The 22,195-nt window shown below is 36.6% G+C and overlaps 1 protein-coding gene across 2 annotated transcripts in view; it reads right to left on the bottom strand.

Annotated features, from left to right (window-relative positions):
- Positions 1-22,195, bottom strand: part of THRB (thyroid hormone receptor, beta) — a 301,254-nt gene that overhangs the window by 28,112 nt on the left and 250,947 nt on the right. Inside the window, exons 1-2 of one of the 2 annotated variants that reach the window (XM_004692278.2) lie at positions 14,763-15,185; positions 2,323-2,423 (exon numbers count right to left, since the gene is read on the bottom strand). In XM_004692278.2, the coding sequence (XP_004692335.1) occupies positions 2,323-2,423; positions 14,763-15,090 (429 nt within the window). In that variant the 5' untranslated portion in view covers positions 15,091-15,185. Of the gene's footprint in view, positions 1-2,322; positions 2,424-14,762; positions 15,186-22,195 lie in introns of those variants that run through there. The other variant, XM_004692279.2, reaches the window with a different exon arrangement.

Here is a 22,195-nt window from a genome sequence, read left to right as displayed (position 1 = left end):
TCTTTCCCTATTTGGATTCCTTTTATGCCTTTTTCCTGTCTTATTGCTCTGGCTAGAACTTCCAGTATTATGTTGAAGAGCAGTGGCGATAGTGGACACACTTGTCTTGTTCCTGATCTCAAAGGAAAGGCTTTCAGCTTTTCTCCTTTGAGGATAATATTGGCTGTGGGTTTATCATATATGGCTTTTATCATGTTGAGGTATGTTCCTTCTATTCCAAGGATTTCAAGGAACTTAAACATAAATGGGTGTTGAACTTTGTCGAAAGCCTTCTCCACATCTATTGATATGATTATGTGGTTTTTATTCTTCGGGACAGAAATATTTTTAAAAAATGGTTTGAATAAATAGTATTGGAAGGATGATCCCTTTCCTCTCTGGCCATTCTAAAAAAACTGTGTTTCATTTGAGAAACCCTTTTACTTGATTCCATATTGCTCTGCCCTTTCATTAAATGATTTACATAACCACCCTGGGAAGATGTCTTTCTGATTTTATGATTGCACCCATCCTAGGAACAGGATTCTGAGCTGAGATGCAGGTGTAAAGATGCAGGTTAAGGAATCTAGCCTGATGCTACATGATTACTTTCTAAATAAACCTCATGTGTATCAAGTTCAAAATACCCTGAGATCTTGGGGATAGAGGCTAGTGGAATTTTTGATCATCTTGAAAACATAAATGATGAAGGGACATGGGTTAATAGGCTTGATACTCCCTTTGTTTAAATCAATCACTAATAACCATTTAAGTCCTCTGTCAGCCACATTCAGTCTTGAGAGTCACTTTGGGGAGTTAAGTATTAATGGAATTTTCATTAGAGTCTCTCTCAGAATTCAGAATTTTCCATTAGAACTGATTTGAAACAATTGTAGTGCAGCATAATCAGGTAGGCAAAGCCTTATAAATTGGTGCTAATTTAGAAAAAAAAGAGCAGTTTGAATGACTGGCCTTTGGGAATAACAAAATATATTTAAAATAATGCAAGTTTATCACTTGCAAGCCAGAACAACTCCTAATCTCTCTCTTTTTTTTTTCTTTCTCCTCTCCACCCTCCCACCTCCCCACCCCAATCTTAGAGTCCAAATTTCAGATCAGAGGAGTCTGGGTGAGTTAGAACACACAAGATCACATTCCCAAAAACAGTCTGGCAGATGTAGGGTTTTGAAATAATCTCTTCCTAAAGGATGTATTATCTCAACACTTAACAGACTGCTGCTAAGTGCTTCCTAATTTCATGCACAAAAGTATGTTTTTTGCAAGGAAAATCTCCCACCAGGGAAAAGAAGCACCTTAATTTGAAACCAAACTAACATGTTGACTTTTGGGGTCTGGGGTTAAATTAAGGTTTAGGAAGAAAGGAGGAGGTGAAGGAAGGGGAGGACAGGAGATGAGGTGAACAGGGAAGCCTGAGTTGTTTTATAAATTTTAATACAATTTTTGTTTTTGTTTTAGAGTTTACCTTTCATGATATTGAGTTTTAATATAAAAGCTAAAGCATTTAAGGAGAAAAAATTTTTTTCATAAGAAAAATTTTAAAATACCTTCTGACAAAATATTTGCTGAATACCAGGTTAAACTTTATTTAGCTTTACAGTAGACTTTATTTTCTAGGTTAGGTTGCTGAAACAAAAGGTATTTGCCAAGCAACTCATCTTAATTATTATGATGAAGATTATAAGTAGGCAAATTAGGCTCACCCTAGGGATGTGAACTGACTGTTGATCATGAGTGTATTGTTGTCAAATATCTACTGAGGGTGGGTTTGTAGAGCATAAAATTAGCTGCTGGATAATCATAATTTACCTACTGACTGTAGGCTGTGCAGAAAGCCAATGTGGATAAATCCAGAACACAGTTGAATCTGAGTAGTCCCAAAGACATTCCCTAATGGGACCCTGAATAGTGAAAGTATTTGTCTGATAAATTGGCAAATGGCCCACAGTGGAGTGAACTATCTTAAATACTGGAGAAAAAAAATTGGAGAAATGGTTATTTCTGGAGATGAGAACATAGATTACCAATCATTTTAAAACAAGAAATGAGAATTTTATTAATTTCTCTTATTTTTATCAATTATCTCCCAGTCTGAAAAAAGAAATGTCACACTCTTCATTAAGCTATCTTTTGGTTTGGGAAAAATGAAGTCAGTCTTTAACATCTCAAAAATGAGTAGGACAGCCAGACATCTGGGTGACCATAGGCCATGGATATTAGGATTTGGTCCTAATTTGCAATTTAATTTTGTGTTGCCTCCTGGTGGAGTCCTGAGGTGGGTGGGGGAGGGTTGAGCACCCAGCTCACTGAGCCCAGGACAATTACCTTGCAGCCTTCACACGTGATGCAGCGGTAGTGATACCCTGTAGCTTTGTCACCACACACTACACATAGCTCGTCCTTGTCTAAGTAACTGGGGATGTAACCTGTGAAGGAGAAGAAAGAGTAATGTGAGAACACAATAGCTTGTTAATGTGAAAGACACCAAATCTAGGAGAAGTGGAAGTGAAGTGAAGGAGGGAGGAAGTAAGACTGAATTGTTTATGATTTTTTTTTTAACAGTACGCGTTGAGGGCCTTCATTTTCTTAGATGCAATTTTAAAAGATTTATGTATTTATGCCTACATACAGAATTGGGGTACAGGCCAGAGGTGCAGGGGTAGTAAGAGAATTTACTAGAGACAGAGTGGGGAGCAGAAAAGGCAGATTGACAAAGTACACAGCTGAGGGGAGCAGTGGGCCACCTCCCTGGCTGAGGATAAAACTCATGCTGCAGTGGCTGTGGAGAGCTTCATAGTTCTGCGCTTTAACCACTTGCAGCACCACAGAGGACCTTGTTATATAAATTTTAACCCAATTTTTGCTTTAGAGTTTACATGTTATAATAGCTTAGTTAAATATTTTAAATAAAATATTTAACGAGAAAAAATTTCAAAGGTCTCTCCTTAATCCTCTGTATCTTGTACTTACTAATATTTAACCCACATTACAGAGTAAATGTGAGGTCCAAAAATTCACACACAAAAATATGTGTGTTCTGCCCAAAGACAGATTGAGTGGACAGGATGTAATATCTATAGCTGTGGAATACCACTCAGGTATAAGACAAAGTGAAATCTTGCCACTTGTGTCACTATGGATGGAGTCAGAGGGCATCATGTTAAACCAAGTAAGTTGTAAGGGGAAAGACACATAATGATGAGTACACTCATTTGTGGAATATAGAGAAACAAACAAAAAGCAATCAACAAAGTTGAACTAAAACACACCCTAGAAATCTGACTGCAGTGTTGAGGCTACAAGAACAGAGTGGGGAGGGAGCCCAGTGAGCTACAGTAGAGGGTCACTGGATCTCTGGTGGTAAGGGTGGGGTGATGACATATACCTGAGGAGGTCTGAGCCTATATCCCTAAGTCACCTACAGTGTTGTAAACCAATGCTCCCTCGATAAAGAATTGTACAACTGAAAATCAATAAATAAAACACTTTTTTTTCCCCCCAGAGAGAGTGAGAGAAGAAATAGGTGTGATCACACTTGCTATGCAGGTAGAAATGGATCAAAGGCTGTTGGACCCAATGACTCATGCTGGGAAGCCAGGATTTTGAACCCCTGAGGGATTTGAATTTTGATATCACAAACTCTTTTCACAATGCTATTTCATAATTTTTTTCCTAGAAGTTTTGATCCATTTTGGAACGATCATGCACTACATCTTTGGAAAGATATCATGCAATACATTTAGGAAACTGTAGCTGGAAAGGTCCCTGGGAGATCATCAAGTATTTTTGTGGTGAAAAACAGGTTTTCAGAGGTTTGGTCCTCCTTATGGTCAAGGTAGAAATTAATAGCAGAGAGATTAAGACCCAATGTCAAAAAGTGGGCATTAACTTTAAGTAGCATGAATAAGGACATCTAAAAAAGATTTGGCAAACTTGGGATACTAGAATATACAACCCCAAACACTATTTAAGTTTAAAATAATTGATTCTCTTTAAAGAAAAATAAATACAATCATAACTGTCTTTATTCATGTACTAGTAGTTCATTAGTTTAAATTCCTTGACTCAAAAAGTTGGTTTACAAGCAAAACCAGAAATAGTCCAGTCCCATGTCTCTTTGCCTCTATTCCTTCATTTTCATCCCAATGTCTACATCCCAAAGCTGATTCAGAAGGACAAATTCAGCTTCATGAGCATCAACTGCTCATCATAGAAACACATAGTTTTAGATAAGACCCAGCAATCACAACATGGCTTGATTTGTTGGGTTGTGAACAAGGGTCTGAGAAAACAAAATCATTACTTTTCCTGATCATGGGCCCTTATGAAAGTTTCTCTTTGCTGTTCTTATAATTTATTTTTTATTTCTAAAACATCCTTGCTTATTATTTTTCACAATTTAGGATTTCTCCCTTCAGGTGCAGTCACCTTGTGAAACTTTTTGACTCAGTAAACTTTTACTGTTTCAATAAAGATTAGCCAGGTTGAGATGACAGATGACACTGTATGTTTTACCATGACATTTTCGAGAGGATCTTTTATTAAACTGGGTCACTGAGGGCTTGCTATCCAGAAAAAGCCATAAAGAAACATAAGAAAATGAATCCAATTTCTTAGAAATAACTTTGCCGAGACTTTATTTTAGAAAAATGTCCCTTCTTGGGAAGTAGATAAATCACTTCAAAGTGAGATTTGGTAATGTACAGGATTATCTTTTTAAATATCACAGCTTTTCTTAGTTGACTTTTACATCATGCAAACCATGAATCATCTGTTGAGTTCACTTCAAAGGTTTCAAATTTCTCATGAGACATTTAAAAAAAGAGAATCTGGGAAGGATCTGAGGAGAAAAAAAGAAGATTAGAATGATTTGTTTGTTCAATCACTCATCTACTTGTGAATTTAGAAAACATTTATTTAGCATCTACTATGTGCTGAGCACCATGTCTGGTGCTGAGAATATAAAAACAAATAAGACATGATCTCTTCCTTTGGGAAGCATATGTGTGAGCAACTGAATTTTGTATTTCCAGTCCTGGTCACTTCTCAGTGGAAAAAAAATTGTGGAAATGAAGGAAAGAACATGAAAAGAAGCTCAACATCACTGTAAGGAAATATAGACGAAGTCCACAATGAGATACCTTCCATCCTCTAGTATGTTATGATAAAAATGAGAGTAACACATGTTAGTGAGGACATGGAGAGATTTGAATCCTTATATTAGTAGTATGAAGGTAAATGTACTTTGGAAACAGTTTGGGAGTTACTCAATAGATTAAACATGAATTTACTTATGACCCAGCAAGTTCACTCTTGGGAATATACACAAGAAAGTCGTTCATATAACTCTCCATATGGCCATACAAAAACTTATACTGGAAAATTCAAAACAGCATAACTCATGATATCTAAAAGGTGGAAATAACCAAAATGTCCATCAGATGATGAATGAGTAAACAAAATGTTGTACACCCATACAATGGAATACTATTCATTAACACTGATGAATCTTGAAAACATACGGAGTAAAAGAAGCAAGACATGAAAGGTAGTATGTTGCATGATTCCGTTTATATGAAATGTCTAGAGTAGGCAAATTCATAGATCCAGAAAGTAGATTAGTGGCTGTTAAGTCCTAGAGATCAGGAGGGGAGGATGTGTAGTGGCTGCCAAAGGGTACAGAATTTCTTTTCAGGGTAATAAAAATGTTTTGGAATTATGTAGCATTGATGATTGCAACTATGTAAAATATAAAACCACTGAATAAAAACTATTGTTTTGCATGCACATTTTTGATGCACTCTAAATATGTGGATTTTATGGTATAGGAAATATGTTTCAATATAGCTATAATTATAAAAAAAAAGAAATGAAGGAGAAAAGATGACACTATGGTAAACATTCATAAGGGAATACTATGCACCAGCAATGTTCTAAGGATCTAAAGGTGACAGCATTTTCATTTTTGGAGAAGCCTTCAGAGTAAGAGAGAGAACAGACAGTAGCAGATTACCTGCCTTTGATGTAATATGCACTGGGATCAGTCTATGTCCAAAATCACCATGAATGTCACGGCAGGAACTCTAAGAAACGTTCCTGCACTCTTCCAACTCCATACCTCCTTAGGCTTCCCTAATAGTAGCCCTTTATTATATGCATTATAACTACTGTGAGCTTTTCTCTAAGTTCATTATCTCTGGCTCACTTTAGGTTTGTGTAGTTAAGGGAGAGGGAAGGATCATGTGGTCTATGTGGAAGTGTTTAGCACCTGCTTCCTCTGAAAGATGGCATCACAGTGTTCAAGATTACTGCTGTAGTTCAATGGTGAAAACACAAGGGCACATAGTTTACCTGAACCCCGTGGAAGAGCTAGAAGGCTGAAGGTGTATCTGAGAAGGGTTAAAGATCTCTACAAGGGTTTCCTAAAGAGGTGATCATATAGATACAGAGACCCAAACTTTTGGCCCAGTGAAACTCAATTAGAAAGTTTGTTTGTTGGTAAAGAAACCAAGATTTCCCTCATCTTGAGGAGACCAAGTCATCCAAATTTAAGTTCATCTAAGGTCTAGTGATGTTAGGAAATGCATGTTCACTAACCAACTAGAATTGGTCCTGCTTTCTTAGACTCTGCCCTAATTACTAGGTTCAATACAGTGAGACAGGACCAAGGAGAACTTAAAGGAGATGCCATTTTCTAACATCATTAGGTCCAAGTCAGTTTGTTAAAATGCCATCATCAGGAGTGGAGATTTAGTATAGTTAATACAACTTGCTCATCTTTCAACACTAGGTTATGTTGCCATTACAGTCGAAGAGTCTTTGTTTGTTGGTTAGGTTTCCCCTTTACACAATCATAGACCCCAAATGCCAATTTTATACCATTATTTGCTAAATAACTTATGGTGATATGGCTCCAATTAATAAGAAATACTAAAAAAACCTTCAGAAAAATTCATTAAGCACTGATTCATCCAAATACAATTTTAGGGACTCTCTCCATAAAAAGAAATAACATACATCTCCAAAGGGCTCTGTGTCCAAAGAACTAACAAATTAGCAAGCTATGTAGAAGATCATAGTAAAAATGGTCAGAAATACTCTGGACTTAAATCAGCATTAACTGAAACTTCAGTCTTTAGGACACAAAAACATTGTGTATTAGTTCTTTATATAATTCAGATTTTTAAAGGAGATAGTCATATAAATTATGCAGTTCATTACAAAACAAATCAATACTATACAGTTGCAAAAATCACAAGTATCTACCACCCTCCATCCACAGAGATGACAAATGAGATCTTCATCTTAGATCAGTATGAGTGTGACTGTATGTGCACTGAAACACATACATTCCTAATAAATGCAAGGTAAGTAAATAAAAGGAAATAATATTTAAAAAACAAAAACAAAAACAAATATCTTCCTGGTAAACTCAGGTAGAATAGACATATTGATGTTCCAAGAAAGCTATGACTTGTCCTCTTATACTCAAACATTATGCATGGTTAATCAAAGATTTTAATTTTTTAAAAAGATTTATTTATTTATTGCATACAGAACTGTGGTACAGGCCAGAGGAGCAGAAGAAGTGACAGTATTCACCAGAGACAGAGTGGGGAGCAGAACAGGCAGATTGACAAAGTACACTACTAAGGGGAGCAACAATGAGACAGGAGAGATCTGCTGCATCATGTGAGTCACCTCCAAGGCTGGGGATGGAACCCATGCTGAAGCAGCTGTGACTAGCTTCATAGCACTACATTTTAACCTGTTGCACCACCAGGGAGGACCAGAGTAAAGACTCTTGAGTTCTTGGTATCAAGTACAAATGGCACAGATAAGGCAGAAAGAAGTACAGGTCATTTCCTTCTAAATTCACGTCTGGGAACCAACTGTAATACAATGGGACACTGTGTGTCTTATGGGTCTGAGAATATTAAACAGAACCGAGAAAGTAAGTTTCCTTGCCATCCCTTACCCTCCCTTGCTATAAACTGCCTGGTGTAGCTTATGACTTTGGCACTTTGAAGATTTCTAATTACACTGTAGCTCAACAATTTATGTAGATCATTTCTCTGTTTAACCTTCTGTGAACCCTGAAATCCAAAGATAATTCAATCTGTGAGTGGAAAGTGCTTCTATTTTTTTTTTCTGATTGCTAGCCTGATGTGCTTTCTTCTCCTAGATTATCTTCTTGGTGAGCAAGAAGATTATCTTCTTGGGGTCTTCAACTAAATTATCAAAACCTCTACAGAAACATCTAGTTAAGGTTGGTGTTAGTTACTTACATGATCATACTAGTATACCTCACCCAACTCTTTCTTTTCTCAAATATATTAACTCAGAATGATCTTATTTATCCAAGGCAGTCATAACAGGCAATGAGACATCAGTCATTATGCCTAAATCCTTTATTCATCATTAAATAACTTCCATCAAGGAATAATATCCCACAGATAATGAAAGGCAGGTGGGGATTTTTCAAAGGTTACTGCATTTACCTGACAACATCACAGTAATTATTCTCCTACAGAATGTAACCATTACTTGCTCTTTGTATCCAGAGAGCTTTTTCATGCTCAGGAGTCACATGCTTACAAATATGGCAGCAAAGGCAAACAAACATATAGCTCATGCCAATTCTGTTGACAGGGGTGGACATAAAATGGATAACTATATGTTTTTTTTCTAGAAACAGAAGAGTGACACCACCTTGAAAGCCACAACTGCTTATCTGAGAGGTTTAGTGTAAGTGTCCTATGTGACTGTCGAAGAACCATTGTTAAAAACACTCCAGAAGACAACATGGACCTGTGAAGTTGTCAGTTCAAGGATGATCTACTTCTCTTAGCTCTTATTTTTTGCTGTATTATTTTTTAGACTAATATATTATGCTGGCACTTTACCAAGCATATTTTTATAAAAGCAAGCTCCATCTGTTTGTTCAACATAGGGCTTGGAGAATTATTCAATTGACACTTAGCAATGTACAATTAATTACTAAGTATTTACCTGTATATAAAATAAGTTGACATGACAAAATATTACTAACATTTAAAAATTGTGTTAGGTCAAATAGTTTTAAACATTTATACCACACAATTCAATGGCTTTTAATACATTCACAAGATTATGAATAGCACCATAGTAAGTTCTAGAACATTTTTATTCCCCAAAGAAACCCTATACCTTTAGACCTTACTCTTTTTTACTCCAATCTCCTCAACTTTTTCCACTCTAAGCAACCATACATCTATTTTCTCTTTCTACATACTTACCTGTTCTGGATGTTATATATAAATGGAGTCTTTTGCAACTGTCTTCAATTAATGTTCTGTTTAAAAGGTTTATCTATGATGTAGCTAATATTCATTTAAAAAATTGATTCTCTGAGAGACTCACTATGTAGAAGGGGAAAGTTGGATATCTTTGCTAGAAATCACATAATGGGCAGTAAATTTGACTTCTTAATTATCATAGAAATTCTAGCTTCCCTTGTCACCTTGGGGAACAGGGTAATGTGGTTGACTCTTGATAGATGTGCTGCTGAGGAAGGTAGATGTAGCTGGAGGGAAGAGAAGTTAAGTGCAGAGACCTTTTCTAATCTCGCTAATTTTACCCTTTGCCTGAGAACCCTTTCCTAGCAGAATCTGTCCTGGCATCTCAGAGGAGCAGTGCATTTAACTGGCAGTGGGGACGAGTTTGAGGAGATTAGGAAGGTGAAGATGTTCCAGCTGCTGATTCATCTTGAGAAATGGTCAACTTAGGAACAGCAATGAAACCTGATTGTTTTGTGCCAGCACATCAGATGAAATTATATTTTAGCACCATCAAGGAAGCTAAGTCTTTAGGATGCTTAGTTATTCTGAGCACCTAAAAGCAGATGGCTTTAAAGGAGAAGAGGGGTAAGCATGGAGAAAAGATGGAAAAATGTGCCTGGAAGTGTCTGCAGATAAGGAAGGGGGACAGAATGGGGTCACCACTGGAAAGCACATGCTGGCCCTCTGCAGAACTGGGGAAATTCTCTAAGGCACAGAAGAAGCTGAGCTAGGTTGGTACCAAGGACAGCGAATGGAAGTTTTGCAGTTGTGAAGTTCTGGAGAAGGAAGAATACAGATATCAAATAGGCATTAAAGGTGAACCACTACCAAGTAGAAAAACCACAAGAAAATGGGGTCATAAAAGCAGGGCCAGAGTGAGGTACATCGGAAAGCAGGGACCTCAGGCTGAATGCACCTGAATGCTGGGAGCTGAGGAAAAGTGTTGAGTTTGTGGGAGAGTATTCATGGAGGGGTGGGATATAGTGGATAAGAACCCGAAGTGTTCTTACATTCCATCCCCAGTCTGTATTATTTTTTAGACTACATTCCAACATTCCATCCCCAGTCTGGCAGCCATCTAGCTTCAGTTGCATATAATGCTCGGATCTCCTAGCATTAATTTCATCATGAGGAATAGCAGTGCATGATTTAGGATGAGGTTAGGGCATCCAGTGATATCTCTGAAGAACAGGCCTTTAATAAGGCTGACAGCTAATTCTTAAGACAGTAAAGAAAGAAGAGTCAGCTCTTGCTTTTGTCTGCACTTGGGACTTGGTTTGCAAATTACTACTGTTCACACTTTGTTTCCATTTCTGGGTGCTGAGACATTATCATTTAACCCTCTGAGCAACAAATTTGTTCTATATATATATTTTAAAAGATTTTTTATTTATTTATGCATACAGAACTGGGGTACAGGCCAGAGGTACAGGGGCAGTGAGAGAATTCACTGGAGACAGAGTGGGGAGCAGAACAGGCAGATTGAGAAAGTACACTGTTGAGGGAAGCAGTGGGTGGGTCAGTAGAGGTCTGCCTTGCCATGTGGATCACTTTCTGGGAGGGGAATCCAACTCACACTGAAGCAGCCATGGCCAGCTTCATAGTGATGTGCTCCAACCCACTGTGCCACCAGGGAGGGCCATGTTCTATATTTTTAAAACCAATCCTTTTGTTCTCTGGAGTGGTATTATCTCTTAATAGTATGTGGGTGGCAATGCCTAATTTGAAATCCTAATCTTACATCAGCATCCTTACAATTGAATAAGCACTGGAGAAAGACCTGCAACTGCATTAACCATTTAACTATTACATTTAAAGACATGAGGCAACACTTATTTCTTTAGTTAGATTGATGTGATTCAATTAAACAAATTCAACTCAGAGAAGAAGGGTAGCGATAGAAGTGAGAGAGAAGGAGAAAAAGGAAAGGGGGCTGGGGAGGTTGTGGGCAGAGATACAGAGAAAGAGAAGAAGGGACGTGATGAGGAGGGAAAAACTGAAAAAAGAAATTGAAATAGTACATGATCACCTCATATTCATGTCATGGCTGGAAATGATTATGCACTGAGACTCTTACATCCCCTTTTTTGTTTTCCTTTCCTGCCTGCCTTTCATTAGATTGAGTGTGAATTTAAAGTCTAAAGGTAACTTGTTCTCATGTAACTTTTTTTTTTTTTTCTGGGCAAAATTTGGAACCTTCTATCCTAATTCTATAGCACAGCCTTCTTTGACTTTAAAAGTGACCAATGGAATTCTAATTAGAGATAGAGTTTCTTTGGAGCGTAGCTCTTGCTTTTCATTCTAACTCTTGATGTTGTTCACTTCAAACACTTCCCACCCAAACATTTAATTTCCAGTTCTGATGTTGACACAATTATTTCCTTGATGTCAGGAGGGCCATACAACATGAAAAAAGACTTAGATTCCTGTCTCTGAGACAGAGGGTCAATGAAAGCAGGTTTGTAAAGGGAAGTCCTACATGGAGCTTCTGCTTCAGTTATTAATTTTTCTTTCTATAATCCAAAAAAACATGGCTGGGGAACAAGAACATGTGCAATCAAAAACAAAACCAATCTAGACAAACACACCCCATTTCCTTGATTTGGTGCACAAAGAGGAAATTTGTATGTCCTTGAACATGCTATCCAATTCTGATGCAAAACATACTAGCCACTTTTCAGACAGACATGGAATTTCTATAAAGGCGACACAGAGCATGTCAAGGAAGGAGTTCTTTGGAGGTGGGTCACACAGACACTCTAGGAAGAGTTCTGTTTAAATTGATGGGCAAAGCTGCAGGCAGAGTGGAGCACCAAGACTCAGGCTATCTGGGGATGAAACAGCTATTCACCGCTCCCTTCCTAAGGGGAAAGAAAGGATCGACTTTTACCTATTCTGAATCCATGGCCATAAAGGAGAAGATGTAATGCTTTGCAAGTGAGGGTCTCATTTCTGAACATGCTGCCTCCATCCTCCTGAGCTGGGGGCCTGGGAGGACATGTGTCATGGGAATTGACTGTAATGACTGATTTTAATATAACAAGTCATGTCTATTTTTTTCTTAAGAGAAAAAAAAGTTTAAAGTCTATTATCAAAATAGCCATTCTTAACTTTGGGTGGTATAACCTTCCTTTATTCCCCTTACTGGACTTATAATGTACTTTATTTTACAAGATTATGACCATTCTCCTGATACTGGAAAACTTCAATTAAAAGGCTAGAGAATAAGCCACGCCTTAAAAAAAATGTTTAGCAGCTGCATTATTGAAGAGTTTATAGAGCTGTAGTGACAGCAACAAACAGAGATGAAGCAATTATGAATTTCATGAAAACAGATAAAAATCCAATTGGAATAATGAAGCTGGCTCCAGTGAACACCTGTTTATAGTCTTAATTTTGCCTTAAGGAGATACTACTGAGGTTCTCCAACAATGATAAAAATCAATGATGGATCAATATGGATAAATGTGTTGGGTACGACCCTTTGTCCTAAGAGACAGTTAACAGCTGGGTTTAGTTTTACTGGGATTTACTTAAAGACTTGCAACAGTAAATAATGGTGCATTTAAGAATATTTGCTGGCTTTGATTTAGTGAGTTTGGCAGGTGGCAGTGGCCTTTCAATGGCATATGGCTTTAAAAAATTACATCAATATATGCATACAACGTCTCTCCCTCTAGTTCATGCGTCAAGTTAATTAGTAAAAAAAATCCTTGGTTTAACATTTTTATAAGCAAATCTTCTCCAGTGCAGGTTGAAGAAAATAAAGTGAAAAGACCTGAAAGAGAAAGCATGAAGGAACCTGAAAAGTTTTGCAGGAATTTTTAAGAATAGCAGGATGCCTAAATAGAGCGATAGATACCAATATGCGTATTTTTGCAATCCTATAATATTATGAAAGGCAGACTCACACTTGTCTAAAGAGACCATGTTAACCTCTATTCACAGATAAATTACTTACAAGTATAATATTAAGTGAAATAGAGAGCACACATTCAATCTGTTTCAAATGTTTCTATTAGAGGACTTATACAGTGTACCCCTTGGTAATAATGAGAAATTCTGATGCCCTTCAAGAGGTTGTGAAACTAAATGAAAATGCAAATGAATGACTCTGAATATATTTCATGCTACAATCCCCTTCATATTTCATCTTGTGAAGTCACAAAGCAGCAGACAAAATGTAAACATAGTATATGGTAAAAAGTAAATTGGGGATTTTGGTTTTACCTTGTTTTTTAGATTTTGTTGATTTGTTTTCAAAATGGGCTACTTTTATTTTTTCCCAAAATGGGCTACTTTTAATTGTAGAGTCACATTAGAAAAAGTAAAGGATTATATTTACAGGAACTCTAGCCAAATAAAACCATGTTTTAAGATAATTTCACAGAGAAGTTCAAATTTACCTTTGAAGAAGAAAAGGCATTGTATCCTTGAAAATCAGAAATCTGTAAATTTGGTTTTCTATGCAATGTCCTGTAGTTCATGCGTAGAAAAAACCCAAGTTTTTGGCACATTGCATGAGAATTTAAGCTATTTTCCAAAGCAGCTCTCTCTGAAAGTTGCTACTAAGTTCCCTGAATACAACCTGTTTGCTTCTTTAATTTTACTTTCTTGTAACATAAGAGACTTCTAGTGCTAGCATATTAAAGGTCACTATAAAGCCATAGTATCTAGTAAAATAAATGGATGTTGCACTTGTTTTAAGATTGAGTATTTTGAAACATATTCCACTCACTTTCATGTATTCTTTTAACGTGATACCAGATACCAGACATATCAGATACCAGACATATCATACTTTAGAGACACAATAATTATACTTTAGAGACACAGTATTTTAGGCAAGATAAAGTGTATCACCTTTTTAAGTTTACATTTTTACAGCCGGATATGGTTATAAGTAGATTCTTGAGTAAATATATTAAAACAAACATTATAAAGCTGAACATATCAACTACACGGTACTCTCAAAAATCACTCCTTTACCTACAAGTTAACTAAAATTAACTTTTAATATGAAGTGCCAAGAAAAAGTCAAATGAGACCTTAATTTGAATCTGAATAGGGACAATCAACCCACTTCAAATGCCACTGTCCTACCCCCAAAGGGGACAAAATATGTAAATCACATTTCTTTAGTAAAGAAGCTGAAAGCATTCACTTTGGACAATCATGTACAGCACACATTCACACACACACACAAACACAGACACCCTAAAAAACCAACTCAACCCGGATTTCACATATGAAGGAAAAAAGTGCTTGGGAATCTATGTCGCCTTTCAATTACCTAGCAACCTCTCTTCACGGCTGGTTTTTAATTTTGAACATTCAGCGTACCAAGGCAAAGATGTGACGAAGGTGATGCAAACTGGAACTTTAAAACACAGTGGAAACAAACACGGAAACTTTGAACAAGTGGAAGTAAAAAACGATCCCTACCTTTTTTTTGAGAGTACGATGGCGACCGCACTTGAGAAAAAGTAGGCTTTTCTTCAGGGAAATATTCAGGTTGGCTGTATTGATTCAGGGCCATGTCCAAGTCAGAGTCCTTGCTTTTCTGCATGTTTCCAGGGTAACTACAGGTATAAGGCTGATTCACTGCCCAGGCCTGTTCCATATATATGTTGTTACTGGGAACAGTCTGAGCGTTGCAACCACTGAAACCCGGACTATCTTCAAAATACGCGTAATAATCAGTGGCCTGCATGTAGCAATTGCTGCCGGCAGCTGGGGGCACTTCATATAGTTCTTGCATACAGTAGTTCATTTTGTTACCCGGGTTCAGTTTCTACTTTACATATACACACACTCTATGCACGCCAACCCCATACGCCCCAGAGCCGGGCATATACACCGAGTAGCTACATTCATACACATGAAACCAGAAAGATGAATAAACACCACCACCACCACGAAACTCAGCCTGCTTTACTTTGAAATAGCACCCGATGTGCTAAGATCCTATTTAGATTGAGATGTCTTTGGAGCTCTCCTGCCATTCAAACATATTGGAAAGCAGATTTATGACTAGCAAAAGTCTTAAGCTGTGAATGCAGCTAATTCCTGGGGAAGATGGCAGGCAGGTAGGGATGACCTCCACCCACCAGAGAACTGACAGGCAAGAATGTTCCTGTAATCAAAACTCACAACTAAGGAGATTAATTTTATATGTTGTTTTTAACCCCTCTCGACCTGATTAGAAATGATTACTCACTATTATGTCATTTTAGCTGACAACTTAAGCATGGAACATTATAAAGACATCTTAGGGAAGCTCCTTGGATACACAGAAAATCCTAAAATCAATAATCTAGTTTATTAGCATGATCCAGAGAAAAGCCAGTAGTAATGAGACTCAGGACTGACTCCAAAACATTAATCTAGTCTTATAGATGTTAGAAGTTAAATCTGTCACTACATGTCATGGATTGACTTATTTTCAACCATCTTCCCAAAGACACATATGTCCTGCAGGTTTTAAAATATGCCACATTTGAAAACGCTCCTGGTCTTGGTGTATATGTTCTGGTCTCGTCTTTGTGCCTGATACATTTTATACCATAAGCACACATCTGCACAAGACCTAAAGCTTAAATTCGCTTCATTCAATCCTGTCTCCATGTTTGGTTTCTATGTGCATAAGAGAGAATGCATGCCAATACCATTCTGTGAAGACTACCCTTCTGTTTTAGCAGCTGTCTCTATCTGTTCAAACTGAACAGCAATCTTAATTGTAGTATGTACAAAACTGGGTACATCTATCATTGTTTCCATTCAAATTTGCTTCTGAGATTATTTTTCAGCTTAGTTTTGCTTTAAGAAGTATTTATGAATTTGCCATTTGAAGACAGTAACCTAAAAGGGAAGAATATTTCTATAAGAATCACTATATCTGGTAGATGGAAACTAGAAATTTGGTCATGATTATATCGCATGATATACAGAGGTCTAAGTATAAAGCCTTATACCTGAAACTTATACAATATTATAAGCCATTCTTACAAAAAAAAAGATAACCCATATCTTTCAATTAAAATACTAGCAAATATCAAATCGGAGTATAAAGTCTTATGAAGATAATTATTAATGGTTTGTTCTCCATGTAGATGGTGGGAATATGTGTGCATTCACACAGACTTGTGTGCTCTAGGTCAAGATTCAGGAAAAGTGGTAATGGTTTTCTTTGAAGCTAGAGAGTCTTTTTCTTCTGGATAGTTTGCAGGCTGGAGCTCAGAGGATGATGTCTACATTTGGCTTCCTGTAGGTCTAGGAATATGTCACCTTTTCAGTAGTTCCTTCCTAAGGGACTAAAAACAATGTAATTCTGTAAGAGTGAGACCTCTATTTTGGACATAAAGCTCCAGTCAATTGTGAAATGGAAGCCTACGTAGGAGAAAGGAGATATTACAGTAATTTAATAAACATCTCTGAGCAGTCTGGTAAGTAAAAGCAGGGAGGTGGTAGGGATATACATGGCAATTCAAAATATCAGTGTCTTCTGCTAAGCAACTCACGGCAAGTGCATTCAATATCCAAGAGGACCATGGCTGTGCATGAGAGTCTTTAAGTGCTAACTTTATAAAGGTAGTTAAGAAGCTATCAATTTGAGGGGACAAAGTGAAGAATTAGAGAACAAACAAAAGATGAAACAAAATGAGGGAAGAAACCAAGTCAGATCCCCTGGATGTTTAGTAATAAGACTCCTCAAAAAATTGCAACTGAACTTTAAAACAAGTGAAGGAATTTTTCTCCAAATTCATACCTCTAAACCTGGCAAATGAATCACAACATCCTAGAAAGCATGAAAATTATCAAAAGGAATAAAGAACACAGTTCACATTTTAAATGTTTTTACTTTCTGATCACTCATAAAACAAATAGACTTATTCACAAGTGTTTTTAAGAATACATACTCATAACATCACAATTAACATTTTCTCCCTATCGAAAATGTCAAAACATTTCATTGGAAGCAATGACTATTTTCTGAAAACCCCAGGGAAAAGCATCCAGGCCTTATGTTTTTTGTCTGATCTCATTTATTTATCTCAAATTTCCCAAAACTAATCTGAAAATTAACCTTTCAATAAAGCCGTTTTCTTTCCTGGCAAACACACATATTCCAAGACCTCTTTTTCTGGGTAGGTGCCACATGTCAAATCTATTCAATTTTGCAGTTTTGCCCAATGCATTTCCTGGCTTCTTTTCTGTTTCATTGAGGGCATAAATCCAAGCAATCTCTTGCTTTTCACTATATAGACTAAAGTCTCAACTTTCATTCCAAAGGAATACTCACAAAACAATTTTCAGAAATATCTAAAGGTGCTCTAAAAGTCAATGTTATTCCCTTCCCACCCATCTTAAGAACTGGATATACATATTGCAGTGAAAAAGGGAGAGTAATTCCTGAAAATCCTTACTATCATTTTTTTAAGTAAACATTTGGAAGACCCTTGAGAGTCAACAGCATCTGCATTGAATTAGAACAATCCTGACTGTGTTTGCCAGTACCATCTGTTAGAGAAACTTTCTTTCCTCCTTTATATATCTGTGACTCTATTGTCAAGTATTAACTGTCCATATTTGTGTGGATTTATCTTTGGACTTTCTATCCTGTTAGCTTGAGTTTCTGCTTTTGTTCCAACACCATGCTGTTTTGATTACTGTTGCTATATAGTGTTGTCTGAAGTCAGGAAGTATGATATCTCCATTTCTCCTATTTTCTCTCAGGATTACTTTAACTACTCGGGGACTTTTTGGGGTTCCATATAAATTTTATAATTGTTTGTTTGATGTCCTTGAAAAAGTCATTGGTATTTTCATAGATATTACAAAATGTTTGCAAAGATATGGTAAAAAAAGAACTCTCATCCACTACTGGTTGTAATGCAAGTTGGAGCAGCCTCTGTGGAAAATGGCATGGAGATTTAAGAAAATAAAAATGGAAATTCCATATGATCCTGTAATAACTCCATTAGGTATTCATCCTACAGATATGAAATCTCTAATATGAACAGATTTATTTACTTGTATGCTCATAGTTGCACTGTCCACAATTGCCAACCCATGAAATCAACCTAAATACTTTCAAAAGATGAATGGATAAAGAAAATGTGGAATATAAACACAATGGAATACTACCTAAATACCTTCAACAGATGAATGGATAAAGAAACTGTGGAATATAAATACAATGGAATACTACACAGCAATTAAAAAAGATGAAATAGTAGCTTCTGGAACAAAATGGATAGACCTTGAGATGATTATGTTAAGTGAATTAAATCAGATAGTATAAGATATATATTGATGGTTTAATTCATCTGTGGAATGTAAATAATAAAAATACACAGGAAAAATAAAGCAGGAATAAGTCTTGAACTTAGTGGAAGAATTTAATGGCTATTGAGAGAATAAAGGAAAAAGGAGGATAGAGGAGAGGGAGGCAAATGGAGTATTGGCATGGGTGGTTTGGTGGAAGGTGAGTGTGCCTGAGCACATATGGAGGAGCAAAAATGTAACTTCAAAATTTAAATTAAAAAATCCTGAATTTGCTCAGATACATTTGAATAGGAAAATACTTTCAAAACATTTAAGAGAACCTGATTCCTTACTAACTTTTGGAGATAATAGTATAAAACTTGCTGAAACATACTCCTTGTATATTCTTTCCTTGTAGTAAATATTCTTTCCTTGTAGTAAATGCATGAGACTGTCATTACTGTTACCCAAATGTGGAGTTCACTATTCACACTGAACCTTAAATATGGCCCCTTGCACCCAAATAGAGGCAATCACGGTGCTGTCACTGTGATTGATCTGGTGTGCTTTTTTGTAAAGTCATTAAGGCAACTTAAATGTAGTGTGTGTCACAAATGAAGTGAGCTTCAGTAAGATTGTTTTCTTATTTCCCTGACTAACTGCTCTAATTTAGTTACTTAGAGAGAAGCTTAAGAGTTATTTGATCTACTGTGCATCAAACTACCTGAATTGTGTTAGGGAGGATCTTAATAATTCTCATTAACAGTGTTACAATCAATAATAATTTATTATGTAAATACATCTTGGTCTATGGCTAGAAAGAAATAACCTAAAAGGATAAGACTAACAAATTTGCTTAGATACCTCAGTGGTAAATAACAGATTCTTCAGTTCTTTGAAGGAAGAACACTGTTTTTCTCTCCAGCTCTAATTTCCTCGTTAGTCAATTGTTTTTGTGCTCAAATATGGCTGCCTACTGGAGTCATCCAAGAGACTTTTAAAAACACCAGTGTCACCTTCAGAAATTCTGACTTAATTAATGTGGGGTGGAGCCTGAGCATCAATTTTTTTTTTTAATGTTTCCCAGGAATACTGGGTGTCCTGCTCCAGCTCCAGCCCCAGCCCTTTCACCAGGCAACAGAGCATCCTGTAGGCTTATTCTTTTTCCTTCATTTGCAATTTCATGGCAAATTTCCCTTACTTTTAAAAAAAATTATTTTCCTTTTGTTCTTAAAAATACATCCACACCTCAATCTGACTTTACTGACTCTTGAGATATCAAATCAAGTGAAGGAGACAGGTCAAAGAGACTTACCAGGAAAGAACTAAATCCAAGGAAGTGTGATAACTATGACATGAAAAGCCAGGAAGAATCTGCCTAGCTTCACAGAAGAGGTGACTTGTGATCTAGCTTTTGAAAAGTCCATAAGATTTTAGTGATGCAAGCTGGAGAGACTAAACAACTAGTAGAAGTGTCTTAGGAAGAGTGTTATCAACTATAGTTGCAAAAAGGCACATAAACATAATGAAGACAAGTTAAGACAACAGGCCAGAGACTAGCTTCTATTCGAATGCTTGTTCTCCTCTCATACCAGAAACTTTGGATTCTTTGGATCTTATTTAGACTCATAGTTCTTGGGAACATACTTTGTTTTGCAGCCCAGTTGATGTATCTGCCTGACTAACATCTGGTCAGTGAAATATAATAAAAGAAAAGTTGTACGTAGTTTCTAGGAAACTGAAAAGACAACTTATTTGCTTCTTTTCTTTAGTTCTTTCTTGTGGTTGCCTGGAATGCAAATATGATGGTTGGAACCCCAGTCACCATTTTGGTTCAAGAGGATGAGAGCCATACTCTAGAGAAGGTATGCAATGGAAGGAATGTAGGTTGCTAAAGTCCACAGCAGTGTCATAATAGCTCAGACTGCCAAACTCTGGATCTAGGAAGAGAGAAACTTTCAATATAGGTCATTAATTTCTCATTTGTGAAATAAGGATAATAGCACTCAACTCATAGGTTTTTGTGAACATTGAGTTAATGTATGCAAAGAGAACAGTGATGCACTGATGCATATACTAATGTATGCACTGGAACAGTGATGGCATAGTGAGTGGTATAATTAATATTCATAGTAATTGCTATTGAATTGCTTTAGCTTCTATCTTGGACTACTTTCTCTTTTTAGTCTACATTTTCACTCTAGGTCAGGAGTTCTGTAGCTTTGGCAAAATATGGCCCACTGTGTATTTTGTAAATAAGTTTTACCAGACATAGCCATACTCATTAATTTGTATATTGTCTATGACTGTGTCCACTGTGACAGTGGAAGATCTGGGTATTTGTGACAGAGAACATCTGGCCTGTTGAAAATATTTAGTATGTGGCACTTTGTAGAATAAATTTGCCAATTCTGGTCCAGGTGATCTTATCTTTTTAAAATAACTTTAAATAATAATGAAATGCTGATACTATCCAAATGCATATCTCTACTTCAGATATCTTTAAAACTAGAATCTTACATACAATCATCAACTTGACATTTTCATTTGTATAACAAGTAGACATCTCTAACTTAATTCTTTACCATCTGATTCCCACCGTCCAACTGGGGGTTTCAGCAAAGATCTTTGGAGTTCTTGTTCAGTCCTTTCTCTTGTGACCCACATTCAACACATCAGTAAGTTCATTGGTTCATTCTTCAAAAACATTTTTAATTCAACCACTTTTCTGTCTCCACTGCTATATTGCTAGTCCAAATTGTCACCATCTCCTCACTGGATTCCGTAAGTGGCTCTTAACTGGTTTTGCCACATTTTAGTTCTTTATTGATATAGCAAACAAGGAGTTTTAAAAACTTCCAATCAAATTCTATCACTTCCCCGCTGTAAATACTCAATGACTGTTCACTGCATTTAAAATAAAATCCAACTCTTTACCAAAATGTGGTCCTGCCCTTTCTCATATTACCCTCTCTTTTTCTTTTATAGGTCAGAAACAGTGTGCTTACTATTCCTCAAATACTCAGTTCTTGCCTGCCCCAGGGACACTGCAACTGCACATGTTCTCTACTCTCTGGAATTCCCCTCCCTTTGGCTCTTTATAGGGCAGAGTTCTTACTCTTCAGGATTTATTTTAAATGTTATATTTCTATATTTCAGAAAACCATTAATCCCATCATAGGCTTGAAGGCCCCTGACACTCATATCCTACTAATAGTTTCTTTAGGAAATAAACCAAAAGAATCTCAGTATACCAAAATCTATGTGAATTTTTAAAAACAAGATACAAATTTACATATTGCAATAAATGGACTCTTTTGGTCTAGGAAAGTTCATGGGAGACATCTATCTGTCTTTAGGAGGGTTAGTTTTCTCTTTCGCTGTGAGAGAACATAGATAAACCTTCTGATTAAACCAACCTGAATTGAGAATATGGAATTATGAATGGGGGTCATCAATGGCAGTTGCCTCTGCTCTGATGGAGACATAAAAAGGTTGAACCATTATCTGCCTTCCCAGACACAGCAACTCACACTGGGGAAAGATCTCTTTAAAGTGGTTTCAGCCTTCTGAGGGTTGAAAGTTTAGCTAAATGTTACTACAAGCAAACC

This window comes from Condylura cristata, unplaced genomic scaffold (assembly GCF_000260355.1).
Source record: "Condylura cristata isolate star-nosed mole 26May11 unplaced genomic scaffold, ConCri1.0 scaffold00033, whole genome shotgun sequence".
Taxonomy (NCBI): Eukaryota; Metazoa; Chordata; class Mammalia; order Eulipotyphla; family Talpidae; genus Condylura; species Condylura cristata.
Note: the sequence above shows the minus strand (reverse complement) of the source record. Positions and strands in the feature narration are given on the sequence as shown.